Source organism: Salmo trutta, chromosome 4 (assembly GCF_901001165.1).
Source record: "Salmo trutta chromosome 4, fSalTru1.1, whole genome shotgun sequence".
In the NCBI taxonomy this organism is placed as follows: Eukaryota; Metazoa; Chordata; class Actinopteri; order Salmoniformes; family Salmonidae; genus Salmo; species Salmo trutta.
In genome coordinates this window covers 23,147,439-23,168,595 of record NC_042960.1, presented here as the reverse complement: position 1 = coordinate 23,168,595, position 21,157 = coordinate 23,147,439, and the positions used below count along the sequence as shown (strand labels likewise).

Sequence of the window (21,157 nt, the reverse complement as noted above, 5' to 3'; positions counted from 1 at the left end):
AAGCGATACAGGAATGCCAAGTCTAGGTCCAAAAGGCTTCTTAACAGCTTTTGCCCCCAAACCATAAGACTGCTGAACAGCTAATCAAAGGGCTACCCAAACCCCTCTTTTACATTGCTGCTACTCTCTGTTTATTATTTATGCATAATCACTTTAACTCTACCTACATGTACATATTACCTCAATTACCTTGACTAACCGGTGCCCCCGCACATTGACTCTGTAAACGTAGGTAGAGTGACCCTGTATATATCCTCACTATTGTTATTTTACTTCTGCTGTTAAATATTTGTTACTTTTATTTTCTATTTTTTACTTAACACTTTTTTTTCTTAACTTCTTAAAGCGTTGTTGGTTAAGGACTTGTAAGTAAGCATTTCACTGTAAGGTCTACACCTGTTTTATTTGGAACATGTGGCAAATTTGATTTGATTTGAAAAGAAGTCATGACAGGCCTGATGGAATTAGTACATTTGTGGGTAAAATGTTCTAACGTTGACAAAACAAAATACGCTATACAAGGGTGGATCATTTTTTGGTCTGTGAAATTTATTGTGACAATTGCTGTGGAAACACCTTTATGCGCAAATATTGATATAATAACCATCATTCGAAGTAAGCGTAGAGTCAAGGGTTTATATGTAACGTTGTAGACGTACCACCACCACGTGGAAAAGCATCAAGAGTATATAGGCAGATGAAATAAGTTATGAACTTCACATGGTGGTTAAGTGCATGTAATCATGCACATGTCCAATAAATAGATAGTTTATTTTTTTTATGCTGAGGACATGATCGTTGCTTGGCTGCCAATTATTAAATAAAATTATCTTGCTCTTTCATATATTGTACTGTTCTAACTCTAAGCTGTACTCCCAAGGAGTATATGTTGAGTTAAACAGTCAGCTACACTCTTATCAGCACTTAGCCCTTCAAGGAACAGACAGGTGTTGTCTTTTGACAGGTTTAATGCTGAAAAGTGTGAAACTGCAAATACATATATAACAATCTATGCATAGCAAATCAACAAACAAAGTTCACTTTTAAGCTAAGCTAGATGGAGCTAATGAAACTAAACACAATGCTAATACCTGTAATGGCTGTGCTAGATGACCATGCAATTATTTTGAATGAGGGCCATGCTACAATTGCTAGCGATTTTCAAACGCATACAAAAGTTGTATGAAGTTACATATTTCTCAAAATAATGATACACATGTAAAGATAACATTAGAATTATGTTTACCTGCTGATAGTGCCACTATAAGGGCCAAAAACAAAGGGATGGAAATTGATAAATAGCAGTTAGCCTGAACACTGCAAGGTATTGTGTACAACTGAGTTCACTGTCACGTTTTTCTTCTATGGTAAAAACAGGAAGTGAAATGATGACAATCACCACTAGGTGGGGACAAACTGAAATTAATATATTCAAAGGTTGCAATACATTCCCCACCTGGCATCTTTTAAGATGCCACTGTAACTGATAGTTAATCTGTAAGTCTAAGACAAGAAGGTGTAAGAGTGTGCTTAAACTGTATTTTCATTTACTTTATAGTTCTCACGGAAGGTGATAATTCTGACGAAACTACAGAATAAAGCCGCCAGTTAAAATCAAGGAACGGTTGTGCTCGTGGTTACTGGAGGGAGTTACAGTGAGAACTCAATGCTCTTCACAAGCAAGAGAGAAAGAAGAATCTCATCCAGCTGTAAACGTCTACAAGATACCCAAATCCTGGTAGGCCCTGTCATCTGCCAGATAAGAGTTTTGCACCTACCTGCAACCTAAGAAGAAAATCTCCACATAAGGAAGCATCGTGAGGCAACATAAGGTCAAGGCTAACAGGAAAGTCAGACACGTATGTACAAGTCAAGGTGTTTGAAGGTGGCCCTAGCCTTGTGAACTGCTAATAAGAGACTTTAAGATTACAATTCGTGAGGACTGGAGATAGTTGTGTATTTCATCAAGACGCTGGTATTATGCATTTGCTCTTTCTATCTTAATGTATCGCTGTTATGTGTATTACTGGAAAAATATTATTTGATACTTACCAAAACAATATATATTGCGACAAAACATTAAGGGTCAGCGTACACCTATTCATTATATTTTCACCTGTAAGTTAATAGTGTAATTGTTTGGTAAGGTGTTTGTTCAAGCCTTTGTTACAAGCATTATACATGTTTATACCACATACTAAGGTTTAAATTACCTACTCACTTATCCAAACCTTACCTAGAATTGATTTGATTTGATTTAGAATGTCAGAAAAGGGTAGTTTCACTAAAGGTGATAGAGATGGGGTGGGTCAAGTTGAGCAGCTGCAGCAACACCTCGCAAACTTCAAGCCTTCATCAGAACAAACAGAGCAGCAGGAAGAGACCCAGACTGGTGTGGAGTCACAGCTGCCAGCGAATGATGTTACAGAAGCTGCTAATGAGACATCACAACAAGAGCCACGAAAGGGTGAGAGGGTCCGCAGGTTAACTGAAAAGGGCAGAGAACTGCGCGACGAAAGGTGGAGACAGCTCGAACATCGTTTCAGGGTCAGCTATGAGAAGTGGAAGGCTCTGGTAAAGGAAGCAAAACTGTCACTGACAGGCTGTTGCTCTGAAGACCTACTAGAAGACCTCTTAAACAAGATCAGCCATACCTCTACAGAGCTAAACCTTGTTTATGTACATTTGCGTCAAATTGACATTCCCGACATTGATATACGCCGCAGAGTTGATACGTGTGAAGCAGTTACAATGTCTATTATCAAGACTGTAAGGTGTCATCTAAAGGTCAGGGAAGAAGGTCAAAGTAACCAGATAGAGCTGCACTGGAAGGACAGCAATTCCTTGAGTATGTCTGAACTCTCACATATACAGTAAGTCAAGTCTCAACTATCAGCCCTCAAGCGTTTCCTCCCAGTCTCAAAGCAACTCAAAGGTCAACTCCAGACATTCAAGCGTGTCATCTGTCAAGAGACAAGAGGCTGCGGCGGAAGTTGCTGCTAACCAAGCAGCTTTAGAAGTAATGGTTGAGCAAGAACGCCAACTAGAAGAGCTTCAGAGACTCGAAGATGAAGATAAGAAGAGGACAGCGGAGCAAGAAGCTGAGGCTGTGAAACGCAGCTTAGAAGAAGCTAGGCTGCGAGTCAAGTTAGAGGTAGAAAATGCTGCCAGACGAAGGACGCTAGAAGACAAGCGTAGAGAGTTAGAGCGCCTAGAAGTGCTCAAGAAACGAAATACTGCCAAGGCGCGGATGCAAGTGTATGAGCAAGATGAAAACTCAGAGGACGAGAAGAGAGAACTACTCTCTAACTGCAAATCTGTGAAAGAAGTCATGCACAGAAGTGGCTCATCTCACAGTCTCTCACCAAAACATGTTGTGACAAGCACACATGAAGATAGCACCAAGACCATGTTCAGGTTACTAGCGGAATCAATCAGTGAAAGCCGCCTCCCCATACCAGAACCAGTAACATTCAATGGAGAACCACTCTCGTTCACTGACTGGAAGGTCTCTTTTCAGACTCTGATAGACAGGAAGAACATACCAGCAACTGAGAAGATATATTACTTAAGAAAATATGTCGGTGGGCCTGCCAAGAAAGCCATCGAAAGTTACTTTATGTTAGGAACAGAGTCAGCCTACCATGCTGCGTGGACCATTCTTGAAGATAAGTTTCGAGAGACATCCTTGAATGACCATCTCCTCACCGGTCCAGAGTTGACAAACACATTGCTGGGTGTCCTTTGTCGTTTTCGTAAGGGTCCAGTTGCAATCATGTGTGATGTAGAGCGCATGTTCCACCAGTTTCATGTGAAAGCAGAAGACCAAGATTATCTGCGGTTCCTTTGGTGGGAGAACGGAGATCTAGAGTCTCAACCCTCAGTGTATCGTATGAAGGTCCACTTGTTCGGCGCAGCTTCGTCTCCTGGTTGCGTCAACTATGGTCTCAAACATCTCGCTGCCGAAGGACGAGGAAGCTTCAGCGAGAAGTCTATCCAGTTCATAGAAAGGAACTTTTATGTTGATGATGGGTTGACGAGCGTATCGTCTGAAGCTGAAGCGGCCCAGCTGGTGAAAGAAGCAAGGGAGCTTTGCAGCATCGGCAAACTTCGGTTGCACAAGTTTATCTCTAACAGCAAGGAAGTTATAGCCACAATTCCCAAGGAAGAATGTGCTGAGGGTGCCAAAGACCTGGATATGGCTCTGGGTGAACCACACATGGAGAGGGTGCTTGGTGTACTATGGTGTGTCGCATCAGACGAGTTCCAGTTTAGGGTAGTTGTTAACCTGTTAGGGCTAGGGGGCAGTATTTACACCGCCGGATAAAAAACGTACCCGATTTAATCTGGTTACCACTCCTACCCAGTAACTAGAATATGCATATACTTATTAGATATGGATAGAAAACACCCTAAAGTTTCTAAAACTGTTTGAATGGTGTCTGTGAGTATAACAGAACTCATATGGCAGGTAAAAACCTGAGAGATTCCTTTACAGGAAGTGGCCTGTCTGACCATTTATTGGCTTTCTTTGTCATCTCTCTATTCATTACAAAGGATCTCTGCTGTTACGTGACACTTCCTACGGCTCCAATGGGCTCTCAGAGCCCGGGAAAAACCTGAATGACGTAATTCAAAGCCCTGGCTGAAACACACGAGCGCTTTTGCTAAGTGGTCTATCAGAGGACAAAGGGCTTCATGCTCGTGCACTGGCCGCCCCCGTCTTTCTGTTTTTCCCTCTATTTACCGAAACGCAGATTCCCGGTCGGAATATTATCGCTTTGTTACGAGATAAATTGCATAAAAATTGATTTTAAACAGCGGTTGACATGCTTCGAGGTACGGTAATGGAATATTTAGAAATGTTTTGTCACGAAATGCGCCATGCGCACGACCCTGATTTACCATTTCGGATAGTGTCTAGAACGCACGAACAAAACGCCGCTGTTTGGATATAACGATGGATTATTTGGGACCAAACCAACATTTGTTATTGAAGTAGAAGTCCTGGGAGTGCATTCTGACGAAGAACAGGAAAGGTAATAACAGCCGTGATGGCTGGGCTATGTACTTAGAATATTGCAAAATGTGCTTCATCCGAAAAGCTATTTTAAAATCGGACATATCGAGTGCATAGAGGAGTTCTGTATCTATAATTCTTAAAATAATTGTTATGCTTTTTGTGAACGTTTATCGTGAGTAATTTAGTAAATTGTTAGTAAATTCCCTGGAAGTTTGCGGGGGTATGCTAGTTCTGAACGTCACATGCTAATGTAAAAAGCTGTTTTTTGATATAAATATGAACTTGATTGAACAAAACATGCATGTATTGTATAACATAATGTCCTAGGTGTGTCATCTGATGAAGATCATCAAAGGTTAGTGCTGCATTTAGCTGTCTTCTGGGTTTTTGTGACATTATATGCTAGCTTGAAAAATGGGTGTCTGATTATTTCTGGCTGGGTACTCTGCTGACATAATCTAATGTTTTGCTTTCGTTGTAAAGCCTTTTTGAAATCGGACAGTGTGGTTAGATTAACGAGAGTCTTGTCTTTAAATAGCTGTAAAATAGTCATATGTTTGAGAAATTGAAGTAATAGCATTTCTCAGGGATTTGAAAATCGCGCCACAGGATTCAACTGGCTGTTGAGTGGGTAGCCCTGAGAGGTTAAGGAACGCCCACTCACAAGAAGAGGAGTGTTGTCTACAGTAGCCTCTGTATATGATCCGCTTGGGTTTGTGGCACCCTTTGTCCTGGCAGGGAAGCAGATCTTGCAGCAGATGTGTCGTGACAAGATCGACTGGGATGACCCCATTCCAGATGACCTACGTTTCCAGTGGGAATTCTGGCTCCAAGGTCTACAAAAGTTGTCGGAAGTAAGGATCCAACGAGGCTACTTTCCTTCAAGGAAGTGCAGAGTTATGAGCTCCATCACTTCTCCGATGCTAGTACCTCAGGTTATGGAGAGTGCTCATACCTCAGAACAATCAGCACAGCAGGAGAAGTTCATTGCTCCCTAGTTATGGGGAAGTCGAGAGTCGCCCCTTCCAAGATTACGACCATACCACGACTGGAACTTTCAGCAGCGGTGGTAGCTGTTCGAACAAGTGACATGCTCAAAAGGGAGCTAGAGATACAAGGTCTACAGGAATACTTCTGGACAGACTCGAAGGTAGCTTCATCAACAATGAAGCCAGAAGATTCCATGTCTTTGTAGCTAACCGTATCCAACGCATTAAGCAAAGCACAGATCCCGAACAATGGAGATATGTGACCTCTGAAGAGAATCCTGCGGATCATGCCTCCAGAGGTCTCACATCAGAACAGCTCATGGCTTCCAACTGGTTCACAGGTCCAGGCTTTCTTTGGCAAGAAGAACTTCCCAAAGGAAAAGTCAAGGGGGGAGAGTTCTCAGACAATGACCCAGAGCTGCAGAAATCCCTGGTCCATGATACCCAGGCAAAGGAAGAAAGATCGTTACTAGATCACCTTCACAAGTTCTCAGACTGGGCAAGAGTGGTAAAAGCTATTGCCAGGCTCAAATGACATGTCAAGGAAGCCATAGGCTTAAAATTGAGGTCTAGTGAAGCTACAAGCATAGAAGAAAGGAGAGAGGCAGAGCTCACCATTATAAGGATGGTTCAAGAAGCAGCCTTCTCCCATGAGATACACAACCTTAGGCACCAGAAAGACATCAAGGCCAAAGATAAAGCAAGCAAGTTGCATAAATTGAGTCCATTTCTGGATGAGCAAGGTATCCTCAGGGTGGGAGGTCGCTTGGCTCATGCAACTCTTCATTCCCACGTGAAGCATCCTGCAATCCTGCCAAGAGATAGTGCTTGACGAGCAGCACTGACAAGTGGCTATCATGAAAGAGTACGACACCAAGGACGTGGAATAACGATCAATGAGCTGCGATCCAACGGTATATGGATCCTAGGATGCAGCAATGCAGTTTCCTCGCACATCTACAAATGTGTGAAATGCAGGAAATTCAGAAGATGTACAGAAGAGCAAAGGATGGCAGATCTTCCGAAGGAACGCATGGAGACCACGCCTCCCTTCACATACTGCGGGATGGACTGCTTTGGACCTTTCTATGCCAAGGACGGAAGAAGAGAGTTAAAGCGTTATGGGCTCCTACTCACATGCATGGGCTCTCGAGCAGTTCACATTGAAATGCTTGATGACTTAACCACCGATGCCTTTATCAGTGCCCTGCGTTCATTCATCGCCATACGTGGTAATGTTCGTCAAATCAGATGTGATCAAGGCAGCAACTTCATTGGCGCAAGACGCGAGTTTGTGGACGCCCGGAAAGAAATGGATCAAGAACGATTGAAGGAACTTGGATGCGAGTTTATCATGAACACCCCATCTTCAAGTCACATGGGTGGTGTTTGGGAATGGCAAATCCGCACGATACGAAGTGTCTTGACATCCATTCTTGATCAGTCTGACGGAAGACTCGACAGCGCTTCTCTGCGTACCTTTCTCTATGAAGTCATGCCGATTTTAAATAGTAGGCCCCTAACTACGGAATATCTGAATGATCCATTAGGTCCAGAACCGCTCACACCAAATCACATCTTGACAATGAAGTCCACAATTCTCTTACCACCACCTGGACAGTTCATCAAGGAAGATCTTTATCTCCGCAAGAGATGGCGCAGAGTACAATTCTTAGCCAATGAATTCTGGGCAAGGTGGAAGAAAGAGTACCTCCTAAACCTCCAACACAGGCAGAAATGGAATAAAGACAGAAGAAACGCAAGTATTAATGACATTGTCATATTGCAAGATGATACTGCACCACGCAACCAGTGGAAATTGGCAAAGGTTACAGAAGTGTACCCGGGACAGGATGGCCGGGTGAGAAGATGCAAGTTACTGATCAGCGACTCAACCCTGGATGAGAGAGGTAAACGCAACATCAAACCCACCTATCTGGAGAGGCCCATCCATAAGACAGTCACCCTCCTGGAAGCCGATCAAAAACCCTGCAGACCCCTTTCACAGAAATCACAGGTGATTGGTGGGAGTGTAACTGACAGTAAATCTGTAAGTATATGTTTTTGTTTTATTTGTTTGAATTGTTTACGTGTTCGCTATGCGGGGGAAATGATAAGACAGGTGGAACTACGTGGCTAATAACTGTTGTAACGGGGATCATTATCGTAGCAACACATCTTTGGGGGTGAAGGCTTTCCCGCCCGATGTTAGTTTTCATGTTACCGGGTGTAGTTCGTAAAGGTTGATATGTGTATGTTAGGATGAAGCATGAATTCATGCCAGGAATAATAAGTGTGAAGTTTGATTTCCTCCCTTCTGTAATAAGCAGCCAATGAGGTATTTTTTCCTTTATTCGTGTGTTCAATCTGATACTGTTATAGCTCCGGCTAAACTGTTTATGTATGTAAGCACTTCAGAGTTATATCAAGCTAATAAGTCACTCATAAGACAAGAAGGTGTAAGAGTGTGCTTAAACTGTATTTTCATTTACTTTATAGTTCTCACGGAAGGTGATAATTCTGACTAAACTACAGAATAAAGCCGCCAGTTAAAATCAAGGAACGGTTGTGCTCGTGGTTACTGGAGGGAGTTACAGCCACTTCTAACATATTTACATAAACGTATCTTCAGGGGACAAGAGAAGGACGATATCTGAGATGGGTGTTGAGAAGGTCTTGGAGACATTGTGTCGGGTTACTTTAATTTCCACCTTCCTGACCATTCCATCTTTGCTCAGAAGAGCCTTCACAATGACTCCCATTGGCCATTCATTCCTTCTTGCCTGAATGTCCATCATCAGAACAATGTCTCCTTCCTTGAGGTTGGGTCACTTGCTTTCTGATGGCTTTGCAGCGTGTTGTGGTATTCATTGCACCATCTGGCCCAGAATATGTCCACCAGTACCTGAACACTTCCACAGTTGCTGAAACAGGTTTCTATTTATATATATATATATATATATATATAAAATGTACATATACATTCTACAGTACAGACTGTTGGTCACAGATACCTTGTTGGTCACAGATACCTGTATCTGTTGGTCACAGATACCTTGAAAAAATACCTTGAAAAAAGTAGGGGGCGTGGATCAGAAAACCAGTCAGTATCTCGTGAGCAGCCCGACATCTCCTTTGCATAGAATTGATCAGGCTGTTGATTGTGGCCTGTGGAATGTTGTCCCACTCCTCTTCAAAGTGCAAAGTTGCAGGATATTGGAGGGAACTGGAACACACTGTCGTACATGTTGATCCAGAGTATCCCAAACATGCTCAATGGGTGACTGTCTGGTGAGTATGTAGGCCATGGAAGAATTCTGACATTTTTTGCTTCCAGGAATTGTGTACAAATCCTTGCGACATGATGCCGTGCATTATCATGATGAAACATGAGATGATGGCGGCCGATGAAGGGCACAACAATGATCTTGTCAGGATCTTGTCACGATATCTCTGCGCATTCAAAATGCCATTGATAAAATGCAGACAATATTGCCACTCATATTTGCCACATCTTCACTTTGAGCCTACTAGAAAGTGTGTGCCCTCAGGCCTGGAGGGAAGCTAAAGTCATTCTGCTTCCCAAGAATAGTAAAGGCCCCTTTACTGTCTCAAATAGCCAACCAATCAGCCTGTTACCAACCTTTAGTAAACTTCTGGAAAAATAGTTTTTGACCAGATACAATGCTATTTCACTGTAAACAAATTGACAACAGACTTTCAACACGCTTATAGGGAAGGACATTCAACAAGCAAAGCACTTACACAAATGACTGATGATTGGCAGAGAGAAATTCATTATAAAATGATTGTGGGGGCTGTCTTGTTAGACTTCAGTGCAGCTTTTGAAATTATCGATCATAGTCTGCTGCTGGAAAAACGTATGTGTTATGGCTTTACACCCCCGGGTATAATGTGGATAAAGAGATGCTTGTCTAACAGAACAGAGGGTGTTCTTTAATGGAAGCCTCTCAAACAGCTTAGGCTCCTTGCTTTTTAAAATTTTTACTAACGACTTTGAGAAAATCAGTGTCTATGTATGTAAAAGACTCAACACTATACACGTCAGCTACTACAGCGAATGAAAAGACTGTAACACTTAACAAAGAGTTGCAGTTAGTTTCAGAGTGGGTGGCAAGGAATAAGTTAGCCATAAATATTTCTAAAGCTAAAAGCATTGTATTTGGGACAAAAACATTCACTAAACTCTAAACCTCAACTAAATCTTGTAATAAATAATGTGGAAATTGAGCAAGTTGAGATGACTAAACTGCTTGGAGTAACCCTGGATTGGCCACGCAGTCATGGGTGAACAGGGAGTACAGGAGAGGGCTGATAACACACCCTTGTGGGGCCCCAGTGTTGAGGATCAGCGGGGTGGCGATGTTGTTTCCTTACCCTCACCACCTGGGGCATCCCGTCAGAAAGTCCAGGACCCAGTTGAACAGGGCGGGGCCGAGACCCAGGGTCTCGAGCTTAATGACGAGTTTAGAGGTAGCTGATAAATTACCATTTTTATAGGAGTGATTAAAACATGATAAAATTAGATCTTTGAGTAGATAAAAAATTGTTTAACATTCAACTGGTATGCCATCCAGCCCTGGAGAGTTCCCTGGCCTAAAGGCTTTAATTGCATCAAGTTCCTCCTCTGAAATGTACCCCTCAAAAAAGTGTTTCTGTACAACTGTTCATTTTACACTATTATTCAGGAAATCCTTACAGTTAACTTCAGTTAGTGGAAATGGAGGAGACTGTATGCTTAAAGTACTTTGCTTCCTCCTTCAAGATATTATTTGGTGAATCATGGATGACTGAAGGTTTCTGTAAATAATTTTTGGTAGCATTTCTATGTTGAAGATTCAACAATAATATGGTTCATTTTTCAACAAGTTCTCATTTACAATTGCGACCTGGCCAAGATAAAGCAAAGCAGTTCGACAACATACAACAACACAGAGTTACACATGGAGTAAACAACATACAGTCAAAAATACAGTAGAAAAAAAATAAGATTATATACAATGTGAGCAAATGATGTGAGATAAGGGAGGTAAAGGCAAAAAAAATGCCATTATGTGCCTCTATGGTACCGTTTTTATTGCTATCCATCTGTACTGCTATTTTTTGTATTTCCTTTGTTAATATGAACTCTTTTGACAGAAATTGCTCTTGTTTGAAAGAATATTGAATTGCATGACCTCTAAAGGGCACATTTAAAAGTGTCCCACACAGTAAGGGGATCTGCTGTACATAAAGTGCATTCGGAAAGTATTCAGACGCCTTGACTTTTTCCACATTTTGTTACATTGATTAAATTAAATGTTTTCCTCATTACATACAGTACCCCATAATGACAAAGTGGAAACAGGTTTTTAGAAATTTTGCAATTGTATATATATAAACAGTTGAAGTCGGAAGTTTACATACAGACAAATACATTTAAACTCAGTTTCCTAGTAAAATGCCCTGTCTTAGGTCAGTTAGGATCACCACTTTATTTTAAGAATGTGAAATGTCAGAATAATAGTAGAGAGAATTATTTATTTCAGCTTTTATTTCTTTCATCACATTCCCAGTGGGTCAGAAGTTTACATACACTCAATTAGTGTTTGGTAGCATTGCCTTTAAATTGTTTAACTTGGGTCCAGCATTTCTTGGAGCCTTCCACAAGCTTGGGTGAAGTTGGGTGAATTTTGGCCCATTCCTCCTGACAGAGCTGATGTAACTGAGTCAGGTTTGTAGGCCTCCTTGCTCGCACACACTTTTTCAGGTCTGTCCACAAATTGTCTATAGGATTGAGGTCAGGGCTTTGTGATGGCCACTCCAATACCTTGACTTTGCTGTCAAGCCATTTTGCAACTTTGGAAGTATGCATGGGGTCATTGTCCATTTGGAAGACCCATTTGTGACCAAGCTTTAACTTCCTGACTGATGTCTTGAGATGTTGCTTCAATATATCCACATAATTTTCCTACCTTAACATGCCATCTATTTTGTGAAGTGCAACAGTCCCTCCTGCAGCAAAGCACCCCCACAATATGATGCTGCCACTTCTGTGCTTCACAGTTGGGATGGTGTTCTTTGGCTTGCAAGCCTAACCATTTTTCCTCCAAACATAATGATGGTCATTACGGCCAAACAGTTCTATTTTTGTTTCATCAGTCCAGAGGACATTTCTCCAAAAAGTAAGATTTTTGTCCTCATTTGCATTTGCAAACCATAGTCTGGCTTTTTTTATGGCGGTTTTGGAGCAGTGGCTTCTTCCTTGCTGAGAGTCCTTTTAGGTTATGTCGATATAGGACTCGTTTTACTGTGGATATAGATACTTTTGTACCTGTTTCCTCCAGCATCTTCACAAGGTCCTTTGCTGTTGTTCTGGGATTGATTATCACTTTTCGCACCAAAATACATTCATCCACAGGACACAACGCGTCTCCTTCCTGCGTGGTCCAATGGTGTTTATACTTGCGTACTATTGTTTGTACAGATGAACATGGTACCTTCAGGCGTTTGGAAATTGCTCCCAAGGATGAACCAGACTACATTTTTTTCAGAGATCTTGGCTGATTTCTTTTGATTTCCCCATGATGTGAAGCAAAGAGGCACTGAGTTTGAAAGTAGACCTTGAAATACATCCACAGGTACTCCTCCAATTGACTCAAATGATGTCAATTAGCCTATCAGAAGCTCCAAGACAGGATTGTGTCAAGGCACAGATCTGAGGAAGGGTACCAAAACATTTCTGCAGCATTGATGGTCCCCAAGAACACAGTGGCATCCATAATTCTTAAATGGAAGAAGTTTGGCACCACCAAGACTCTTTCTAGAGCTGGCCGCTCGGCCAAACGGGACAAGTCTTAATGTCCTTGAGTGGCCCAGCCAGAGCCCAGACTTGAACCCGATCGAACATCTCTGGAGAGACCTGAAAATAGCTGTGCAGCGACACTCCCCATCCAACCTGACAGAGCTTGAGAGGATCTGCATGGGAGAAGAATGGGAGAAACTCCCTAAATACAGGTGTGCCAAGCCTGTAGTGTCATACCCAAGAAGACTGTAATTGCTGGCAAAGGTGCTTCAACAATGTACTGAGTAAAGGGTCTGAATACTTACGTAAATGTGATATTTCAGTAAAAGAAAAATTTGCAACAATGTCTAAAAACTTGTTTCTGCTTTGTCATTATGGGGTATTGTTTGTAGATTGATGAGGGGAAAAAAATATTTAATACGTTTTAGAATAAGGTCTGAATACTTTTTTAATGCACTGTATATTATTCTTAGGGCTAGCTGGACAACATCCGCTGAAACTGGAGGGGGCGCAATTCAAATAAATAATCATAGAAATTATGGATATTAAACACTTAGGTACATACATGTGTCTTACATCGGTTGAAAGCTTAAATTATTGTTAATCTAACTGCACTGTCCGATTTAGCTATTACATCAAAAGCATGCTATGCGATTGATTGAGGACGGCGCCCTTCATCAAAATATTTTTACACCGGCACAGGTTTCACAAATTCACAAATAGTGATTAAATATTCACTTACTTTTTGAAAATCTTCCTCTGATTTGTCATCCAAAGGGTCCCAGCTATAACATGTAGTGTTGTTTTGTTAGATAAAATCCTTCTTTATATCCCAAAATGTCAGTTTAGTTGGCGCCATCGATTTGAGTAATCCACTCATTCAACATGCAGAGAAAAGAATCCGAAAATCTACCCCTAAATTTTGTTTCAACAAGTCAAAATATGTTTCTATTTACTCCTCAGATACCCTAAAATGTAATCAAACTATAATGTTTCTTACAGAAAGAAGTATGTTCAATAGGAAACCGATTTCGTTTTGGAAGTTACAAGCCTGAAACCTTGAACATAGACTGCTGACACCCTGTGGAAGCCAAAGGAATTGCATCCTGTGAGCTAGAATTCAGTGTGCCCCTATACTTTCCATTGTGAGAGCATGGTCACTCTCCAAAAAAAATTATTACGCTTGGTTTTTCTTTGGATTTTCTCCTGCCATATCTATTGTGTTATAGTCTCCTACATTATTTGAACATTTCAACTCATCCCAAAACAAAGAAAACCCCTTGAATAAGTAGGTGTTTCCAAACTTTTGACTGGTACTATAGACTAATTAGCCAAATCATGGGTTGACAAGCTCAACTGAAGCTTGCTCATCGCATGCTGACCTGTCAGGCTAGAGAAAGAAAGCTGGCCCAGGCAGCCATATCGTACTTCCAAGATGGCCTGCTTGGACAGATCATGAACCATGGTCAGCTGGGTTGTGTTCTGTCGGGACATACTTCCAATGCTCTGGTTGCGTTGACTGTCTAATGAGTTGTACTCGGTTGTTCACATACACAAATCTTTGAGTTTGATTATATAAGTATCCTAACACCACTTTGATGCCGATGTGGAATGTGATCCTATTAGTTTCAGGTCCATTTCTTCCACAATAAGTTTGGCGTTCTCTACAGCCAAGACGGCAGCACACAGGTCCAGTCTGGGAACGGGGAGCTCAGGTAGAGGAACCAGCTTGGCTTTGCCAAGGACGTCTTTTCTGTCTTCGCCTGTGGTATTCAGGTAAGCAACTGCCACTATTGCCTTAAGACATCTGAGAAGACAGATAGTTCTGTGCTTTAAGCTTTTGAAGTGGAGAAAGATGCATAGGTTAGTGGAACATGTGACACCTTGAGTTCCAGCAGCAGCAAATCTTGGGATTTTTTCCCAGTCTTCGTACTTGACCTCAGGGAAGGGGTTATCCTACTCTGTGTCTTGAGAGGAGAGTTCTCTTAGAAACAGTTTTCCTTGAATCGTCTGGGGGTAAGGAATCACTGTTGAAAAGCACACCTTAAGGTCTTCTGCCTCTCAGGAACTTGGATTGTAAATGTATCTGACATGATGTTCCAGCTCACTTCAAGGCTGTGCTGGACAGGAAGATCATCCAAAGAGCAATCCAGGTCTTTGAGGTCTTTGGCCCGATTTTCTCAGGGGAAGGAATTCATCACTTCTGTTTTGTTTGAGGCCATCTTGTGAAGCCTGAGGTTGGAGAGTTTGAGCATGTTCTGGGCTCTTTGTAGAACATCAATGCCCTCAGCCTCTGTGGGAAAGAACTTAAGAGCGTCATCCACATAGAAGTCTCTCTCTATGAAGTGTCACGCACCTCCTATTCCTTCGCTGCCTTCTTCAATCCAAAGATTACCGGAGACATGGACTCTCATGCGGTATTCAACCACTTCTTTGTTGAGATCACCATAAGAAACGCAATACATCTCAGTGGCCTTCATGAACCACAAAACAGTGGAACATCTGTTCTTTGTCTGTTGTGATGGCGACAGATTCCTTCCTGAACCTGAGGAGGACCCCTATGAGGCTGTTGTTGAGGTCCGACCCAGACAGCAACATATCATTCAGGGACACTCCATCAAACTATGCACTTGAATCGAACACCACATGGATCTGTCTGGGCTTTTGGGGGTGGTACACACAAAAGTTGGGGATATACCAGCATTCTTTACCCTCTTCAAGTGGTGGCGCCAACTCTCTTCTGCATAAACTCAATGAAATGAGCTCTCATGTTGAGTTTCTTTTCAAAAGTGTGTCGAAGTGACATGGGTTGTTTGTTGGAGTACGCTCTGTTGTTTGGGAGGAGTATTCTGGAATGGCATAGGGGCAACCCAACTGTTGGTGTCATCTTTGAAGAATTATTCTTCCATCATCTGCAGGAAGGTCATATCCTCGACAGATGGTGCTTGCTGGTTGTCGTCCTCAGTTCGGCAGAAGATGGTATCTCCTAGGCTTTCTTCAGTGAGTATAACTGGTGAGCTTGGCATGTGAATCTGTGGAGACTAATCTTTTTGCTGGCTTCTCAGGCCGAAGTTCTCCTTCACTCTAACATGATATCCAATTGGTAGTTACGATCATGTCTCATCGCTGCAACAGGCTCGGGAGAGGCAAAGGTCGAGTCATGCGTTCTCCAAAACATGACCCGCCAAGCTGCTTCATAACACCTGCTCGCTTAACCCAGAAGCACCAATGTGTCAGAGAAAACACTGTTCAAATGACAATTGAAGTCAGCTTGCAGGATTCTGGCCCACCACAAGGAGTTGCTAGAACACGATGAGCCAAGGAAAGCACCCCTGCCAAACCCTCCCCTAACCCGAATGACACTGGGCCAATTGTGCGCCACCCTATTGGAATCCCGGTCACGGCCGGCTGTGACACAGCCTGGGATCGAACCCCAGTTTGTAGTGATGCCTCAGTGATGTGGTGCCTTAGACCACTGCGCCACTCGGGAGGCCCAGAGCACTAACTTCTGTTGGCTTGTGAGCACTGCCGAGGCACACATGGCCTATGATGACCATTCCCAAATCTAGATTCTTGGCATAGGGGGCACTGTGGGGTCCATTAGACTGTTTGCGGACCTGCAGGATGTCTCTTCCCAATAGGAGCAGAATGTCAGCAACTGGGTCGATGGTGGGGGGAGGATCTCGTCAGCTATTGAGTTTAACTGACAATGATGGTATGCAGCCCTGTTGTCCAGAATCTAAATGCACTTGATCAGGGTAGGGAGCGGGAGACTGGTCTTTCCATCTGCAGACTCCATAACGTAGCAATAGACTCTTTTCCAAGCTGTCTTGGCTACTCCTGCACAGGTTTTCAAGGTGTAAGGAGCTGTAGTTCCCTGAATGTTAAACATTTCAAAGAACTTTATCCTGGCAAGTGACATGTTACTTTGGTCATCCAAGATCGCATACATCTTCTTGAGTTCTTTGCAATGGCCATTGGGATACACACTCACCAGGCAGATCTTTGAGCTGGATTTGCCATCTATGTCTGCACTGCATACTTCAGTGCACTTGGATGTGACAGATGAATGGTGACCAGGTACCTTTCACTGGGGCCTCACAGTCCTTTGCCTGATAAGAGGTGGATACACATCAGCGGAAACATATGAGATTCTCCTTGAGGAACTTCTTGTGGTCATTTAAAACCATGTTTCTGAAGCCTCTACAATTCTTCAGTAGGTGATGCTTGTCATGGAGATACTATCTGGTCCATCTGACTTGTTTGCCTTGTTTGCTTTCGGGGAAGCATCTGATGATGTCACATTCATTTTATGTACAGAGACAGCCGTTCTTAAATTGGAGAAACCTGCCTTCTCATTCTTGTGAATAGCCTCAGGGAGGGGGAGGGATACACTCAAAGTCCTTGAAGAAAGTGAAAGGGGGGAAGGATACACCATACTCTCTCTTGGACTTCGACCCTTGAGACATCATTTGTCCTGAAGGTAGAAGGGCAGCTTCTTCACAATGGGCTGCACTCCTTTTGCAGTGTCAAGGTAAGCTAAGCCTGGTAGGTATCCATCTAGCTTTGCTGCATTCAGCTCAAGTAGAATGTCAGCGAGCTCTTGAAGCTTTTCTATCTTTGTTAAGTATCTTGGAAAAGTGTTCTACTTTCAGTAAGAGAGCTCTCTCTATGGCCTCTGTTGAACCATATGTTTTCTCCAGCCTTTCCCAGAACATTGTAATCCCAAGTGTGGGATTCCTAATGTTCACTGATTTGATCCTGAGTGTGTGCTCATTTGTTCCTTTCCTTAGCCACTTAATAAGAAGGTCCATCCCTTCACTTGCTGTGAGCTCAAGACCGTTGATTGCGTTGAGGTCGGTGGACTTCCAGGCGTGGAAGTGCTCAGGGAGTTCATCAAACATAATAAGTCCTGAGGAAACCAATAGATTTTTATTGAGAAACCTGGCAAGATCAGTGATAGCACTGTTAGGGTCATCCGTAGTATGGGCTCTGTGTGATGATCTGGTGGGGAGAGAGCTGTACTGTTGTGTGTAGCATCTCTGGTGTGGTGATGCTCCATTGAGGATGGGCGTGCTGTTCTCTTCTCTGGTAAAATGCAACAGACTCATGGCTCGGTTGCTGGGTGCTGGGACATATCAGTGCTTAGGTTGACTGGTCGAGGTGTGCTGTCTGGTTGAGGGTGTGGCAAACTTCTTCCTTTGTCTCAGAAAGTTTGCTGAAGGCGACTTGGAATGACTGGTAACATATTCCTCTGTTCTTTGGAGAACACTGGCTTGGAGGGAAAGGTACTCTATCTATTTATTATGTTTGACGACTCCTAGATCTGCTGCCACTGCCTCCAAGACAGCAGCCTTGGCTATAGCAACCTCAGCTTCTTTTTCCTGCTTTACAAGTGTAACTTCAAGACGGCGTCTCTCTATTTTGAAATCTATTTCTCTTTGGGAGTAGGCTAATCTGGCTTTAGCTGCCTCAGCTCTTGCTCTAGCTTTGGCTGCGGCAGTACTTGCATGTGAGTTCAGATGAGCAGGATTACTTGCTGGAGCGAGAGGAGATGGACCCAGGGTCGATACCCTCTTGTGAAATTGTTGTCAGACGGAACATCTCTATTGCTAGCAGGATCCATTGTAGTAGTGAGGACAATAGGAAGTGTCTGGCTACTGTAGTTATTTTGGCACACTTGCAGGTACAGGTCAGTTGAGGTAATTTGTACATGTAGGTAGGGGTAAAGTGACTAAACAGGGAGTAGCAGCAGTGTAAAAACAAAGTGGGGGGTTGTCAATGTAAATAGTCTGGGTGGCCATTTGATTAATTGTTCAGCAGTCTTATGGCTTGGGGGTAGAAGCTGTTAAGGAGCTTTTTGGACCTAGACAATACTGCTTGCCATGCGGTAGCAGAGAGAACAGTCTGACTTGGGTGACTGGAGTCTTTGACAATTCTTTGGGCCTTCCTCTGACACTGCCTAGTAAATAGGTCCTGGATGGCAGGAAGCTTGGCCCCAGTGATGTACTGGGCCGTACACACTACCCTCTGTAGCGTCTTACGGTCGGATGCCGAGCAGTTGTCAGGCAGGGATGCAGCTGGTCAGGATGCTCTCGATGGTGCAGCTGTAGAACTTTGAGGATCTGGGGACCCAACCCAAATTGTTTCAGTCTCCTGAGGAGAAAAGCTGTTGTCGTGCCCTCTTTATGACTGTCTTGTTGTGTTTGGACCATGATAGTTTATTGGTGATGTGGACACCAAACTCTCCACCCGCTCCACTACAGCGACTGAGGTGATATAATCCACAATGCCATTAGATGAATCCCTGAACATATTCCAGTCAGTGCTAGTAAAACAGTCCTGTAGCGTAGCATCTGCGTCATCTGACCACTTCTTTATTGACCGAGTCACTGGTGCTTCCTGCTTTAGTTTTTGCTTATAAGCAGGAATCAGCAGGATAGAATTACGGTCATATTTTCCAAATGGAGGGTGAGGTAGAGCTTTGTACTCATCTCTGTGTGTGGAATAAAGGTGGTCTAGATTTTTTTCCTCTGGTTGCACGTGACGTGCTGGTAGAAATGAGGTAAAACGGATTTAAGTTTGTCTGCATTACCGTCCCCGTCAACTATCAGTACCGCTTCTGTATGAGCATTTTCTTGTTTGCTAATGGCCTTATACAGCTCGTTGAGTGTGGTCTAAGTGCCAGTGTCAGTTTGTGGTGGTAAATCGACAGCTACGAAAAATATAGATGAAAACTCTTGGTAGATAGTGTGGTCTACAGCTTATCATGAAGTACTCTACCTCAGGCGAGCAATACCTCGATACTACCTTAATATTAGACGTCGCGCACCAGCTGTTATTGACAAATAGATACACACCCCCACCCCTCGTCTTATCGGACGTAGCTGTTCTGTCCTGCCAATGCACGGAAAACCCAGCCAACTGTATGTTATCCGTTAATGCCACCGTAAGGGACAAAAACGAAGGAATGGACGTGTATAGATAGCAGTTAGCCTAGACACTGCAAGATATTGTGTACAACTAAGTAACTTCCTGTCACATTCTTCTTCTATGGTAAAAACAGGAAGTGCAATGACAATGGTAATTACAACAATTACCACTAGTTGGGGACAAACTGAAATAAATATATTTAAAGGTTCCAATACATATATCGTCATATTGTAATAACCTACCCTGTCCACTTTATCAGCGAACTCTTGTCTATAGAGACAATGTGCCAAAACCAGAGTGGGCAAGTTTACTAATTAGGTAGAGGTGAAAATGCGGTGGAAACACATTGACCTACTGTTTTTTTATTTGGTACATGGCAATTAAAGCTGGAATCCGTAATGGTGAAACTGCCATCTCCGTTTGCGATATTACAATGAAGAAATTACTACAAAACAACAAACACAGTTTTTCCCTCTTGGAAATTATTACACGCGCGATAGCTCAGTTTGTATTGCGGTTTTTTTTTTTACCACGATGAAACAATAACAAATGTGCTTGGGCAAACAGTGGAGCCATTTCCCCTTATGTGGATTTCAGCTTTAAGCGCTAAAGTGCTTTTAATGTGCACTAATGTCATCACGTAGAGCTTTTTATCTGTACCAATTCAGTTTGATGGAAACACACCTCTGGTGGGAAAATGTGCATATTATTTATAGAATAGTCGCACGGAAATCTGCCACCAAATGGATGGAAACCTAGCTAATGAGATCATCACAAAGAAATTAACATTGTATTTTGTTGCACTACTGCAGTTGGTTAAATTGCCATCAATCAAATTGTCCTTCATTAGATCTATAGAAGAGCTTAGGGGATAACGTATCTACCTGCTGTCTGTGATGGTTCTGGTGATGAAATGGAGGTACTGGTAGATATCCACACGATGATGAATCTTCAGAATGTCCTCTTCTGTGTATTTGAAGAGCGCCAATGCATAGCGAAATATCACCTGTAAAAATATGTGATAAAATACGATGTCCATTAAGTAGTATTGTTTCTTGCTACTATAACAATAGTGAATAGAAATCAAATCAAATTGTATTTGTCACATGCGCCGTGAAAATGCTTACTTACAAGCCCTTAACCAACAATGCAGTTCAAGAAATAGAGTTGATAAAATATTTACTAAATAAACTAAAGTAAAACAAAATCTAAATCAATCAAAAAGTAACAAAACATTTACATAACAATAACGAGGCTATATTCAGGGGGTAACGGTACTGAGTCAATGTGCGGGGGTACAGGATAGTCAAGGTAACTTGCAAAATGACTATGCATAGATAATAAACAGTGAGTAGTAGCAGTGTAAAAACAAAGGAGGGGGGAGGGGTTCAATGTAAATAGTCCGGA

General features: G+C 42.6%; 1 protein-coding gene and 1 long non-coding RNA gene across 2 annotated transcripts in view; one reads left to right on the top strand and one right to left on the bottom strand.

Moving 5' to 3' along the window:
* The window catches only part of LOC115191622 (TBC1 domain family member 2A), a 49,230-nt gene that overhangs the window by 3,575 nt on the left and 24,498 nt on the right, over window positions 1-21,157 (bottom strand). Inside the window, exon 12 of the mRNA XM_029749409.1 lies at window positions 20,635-20,756. Within this exon, the coding sequence (XP_029605269.1) occupies window positions 20,635-20,756 (122 nt within the window). The remainder of the gene's footprint in view (window positions 1-20,634; window positions 20,757-21,157) is intronic.
* LOC115192084 (uncharacterized) lies at window positions 8,072-8,571 on the top strand. The gene is made up of 2 exons (XR_003877871.1): window positions 8,072-8,350; window positions 8,512-8,571. It is a non-coding gene; the product is annotated as an uncharacterized LOC115192084 (long non-coding RNA).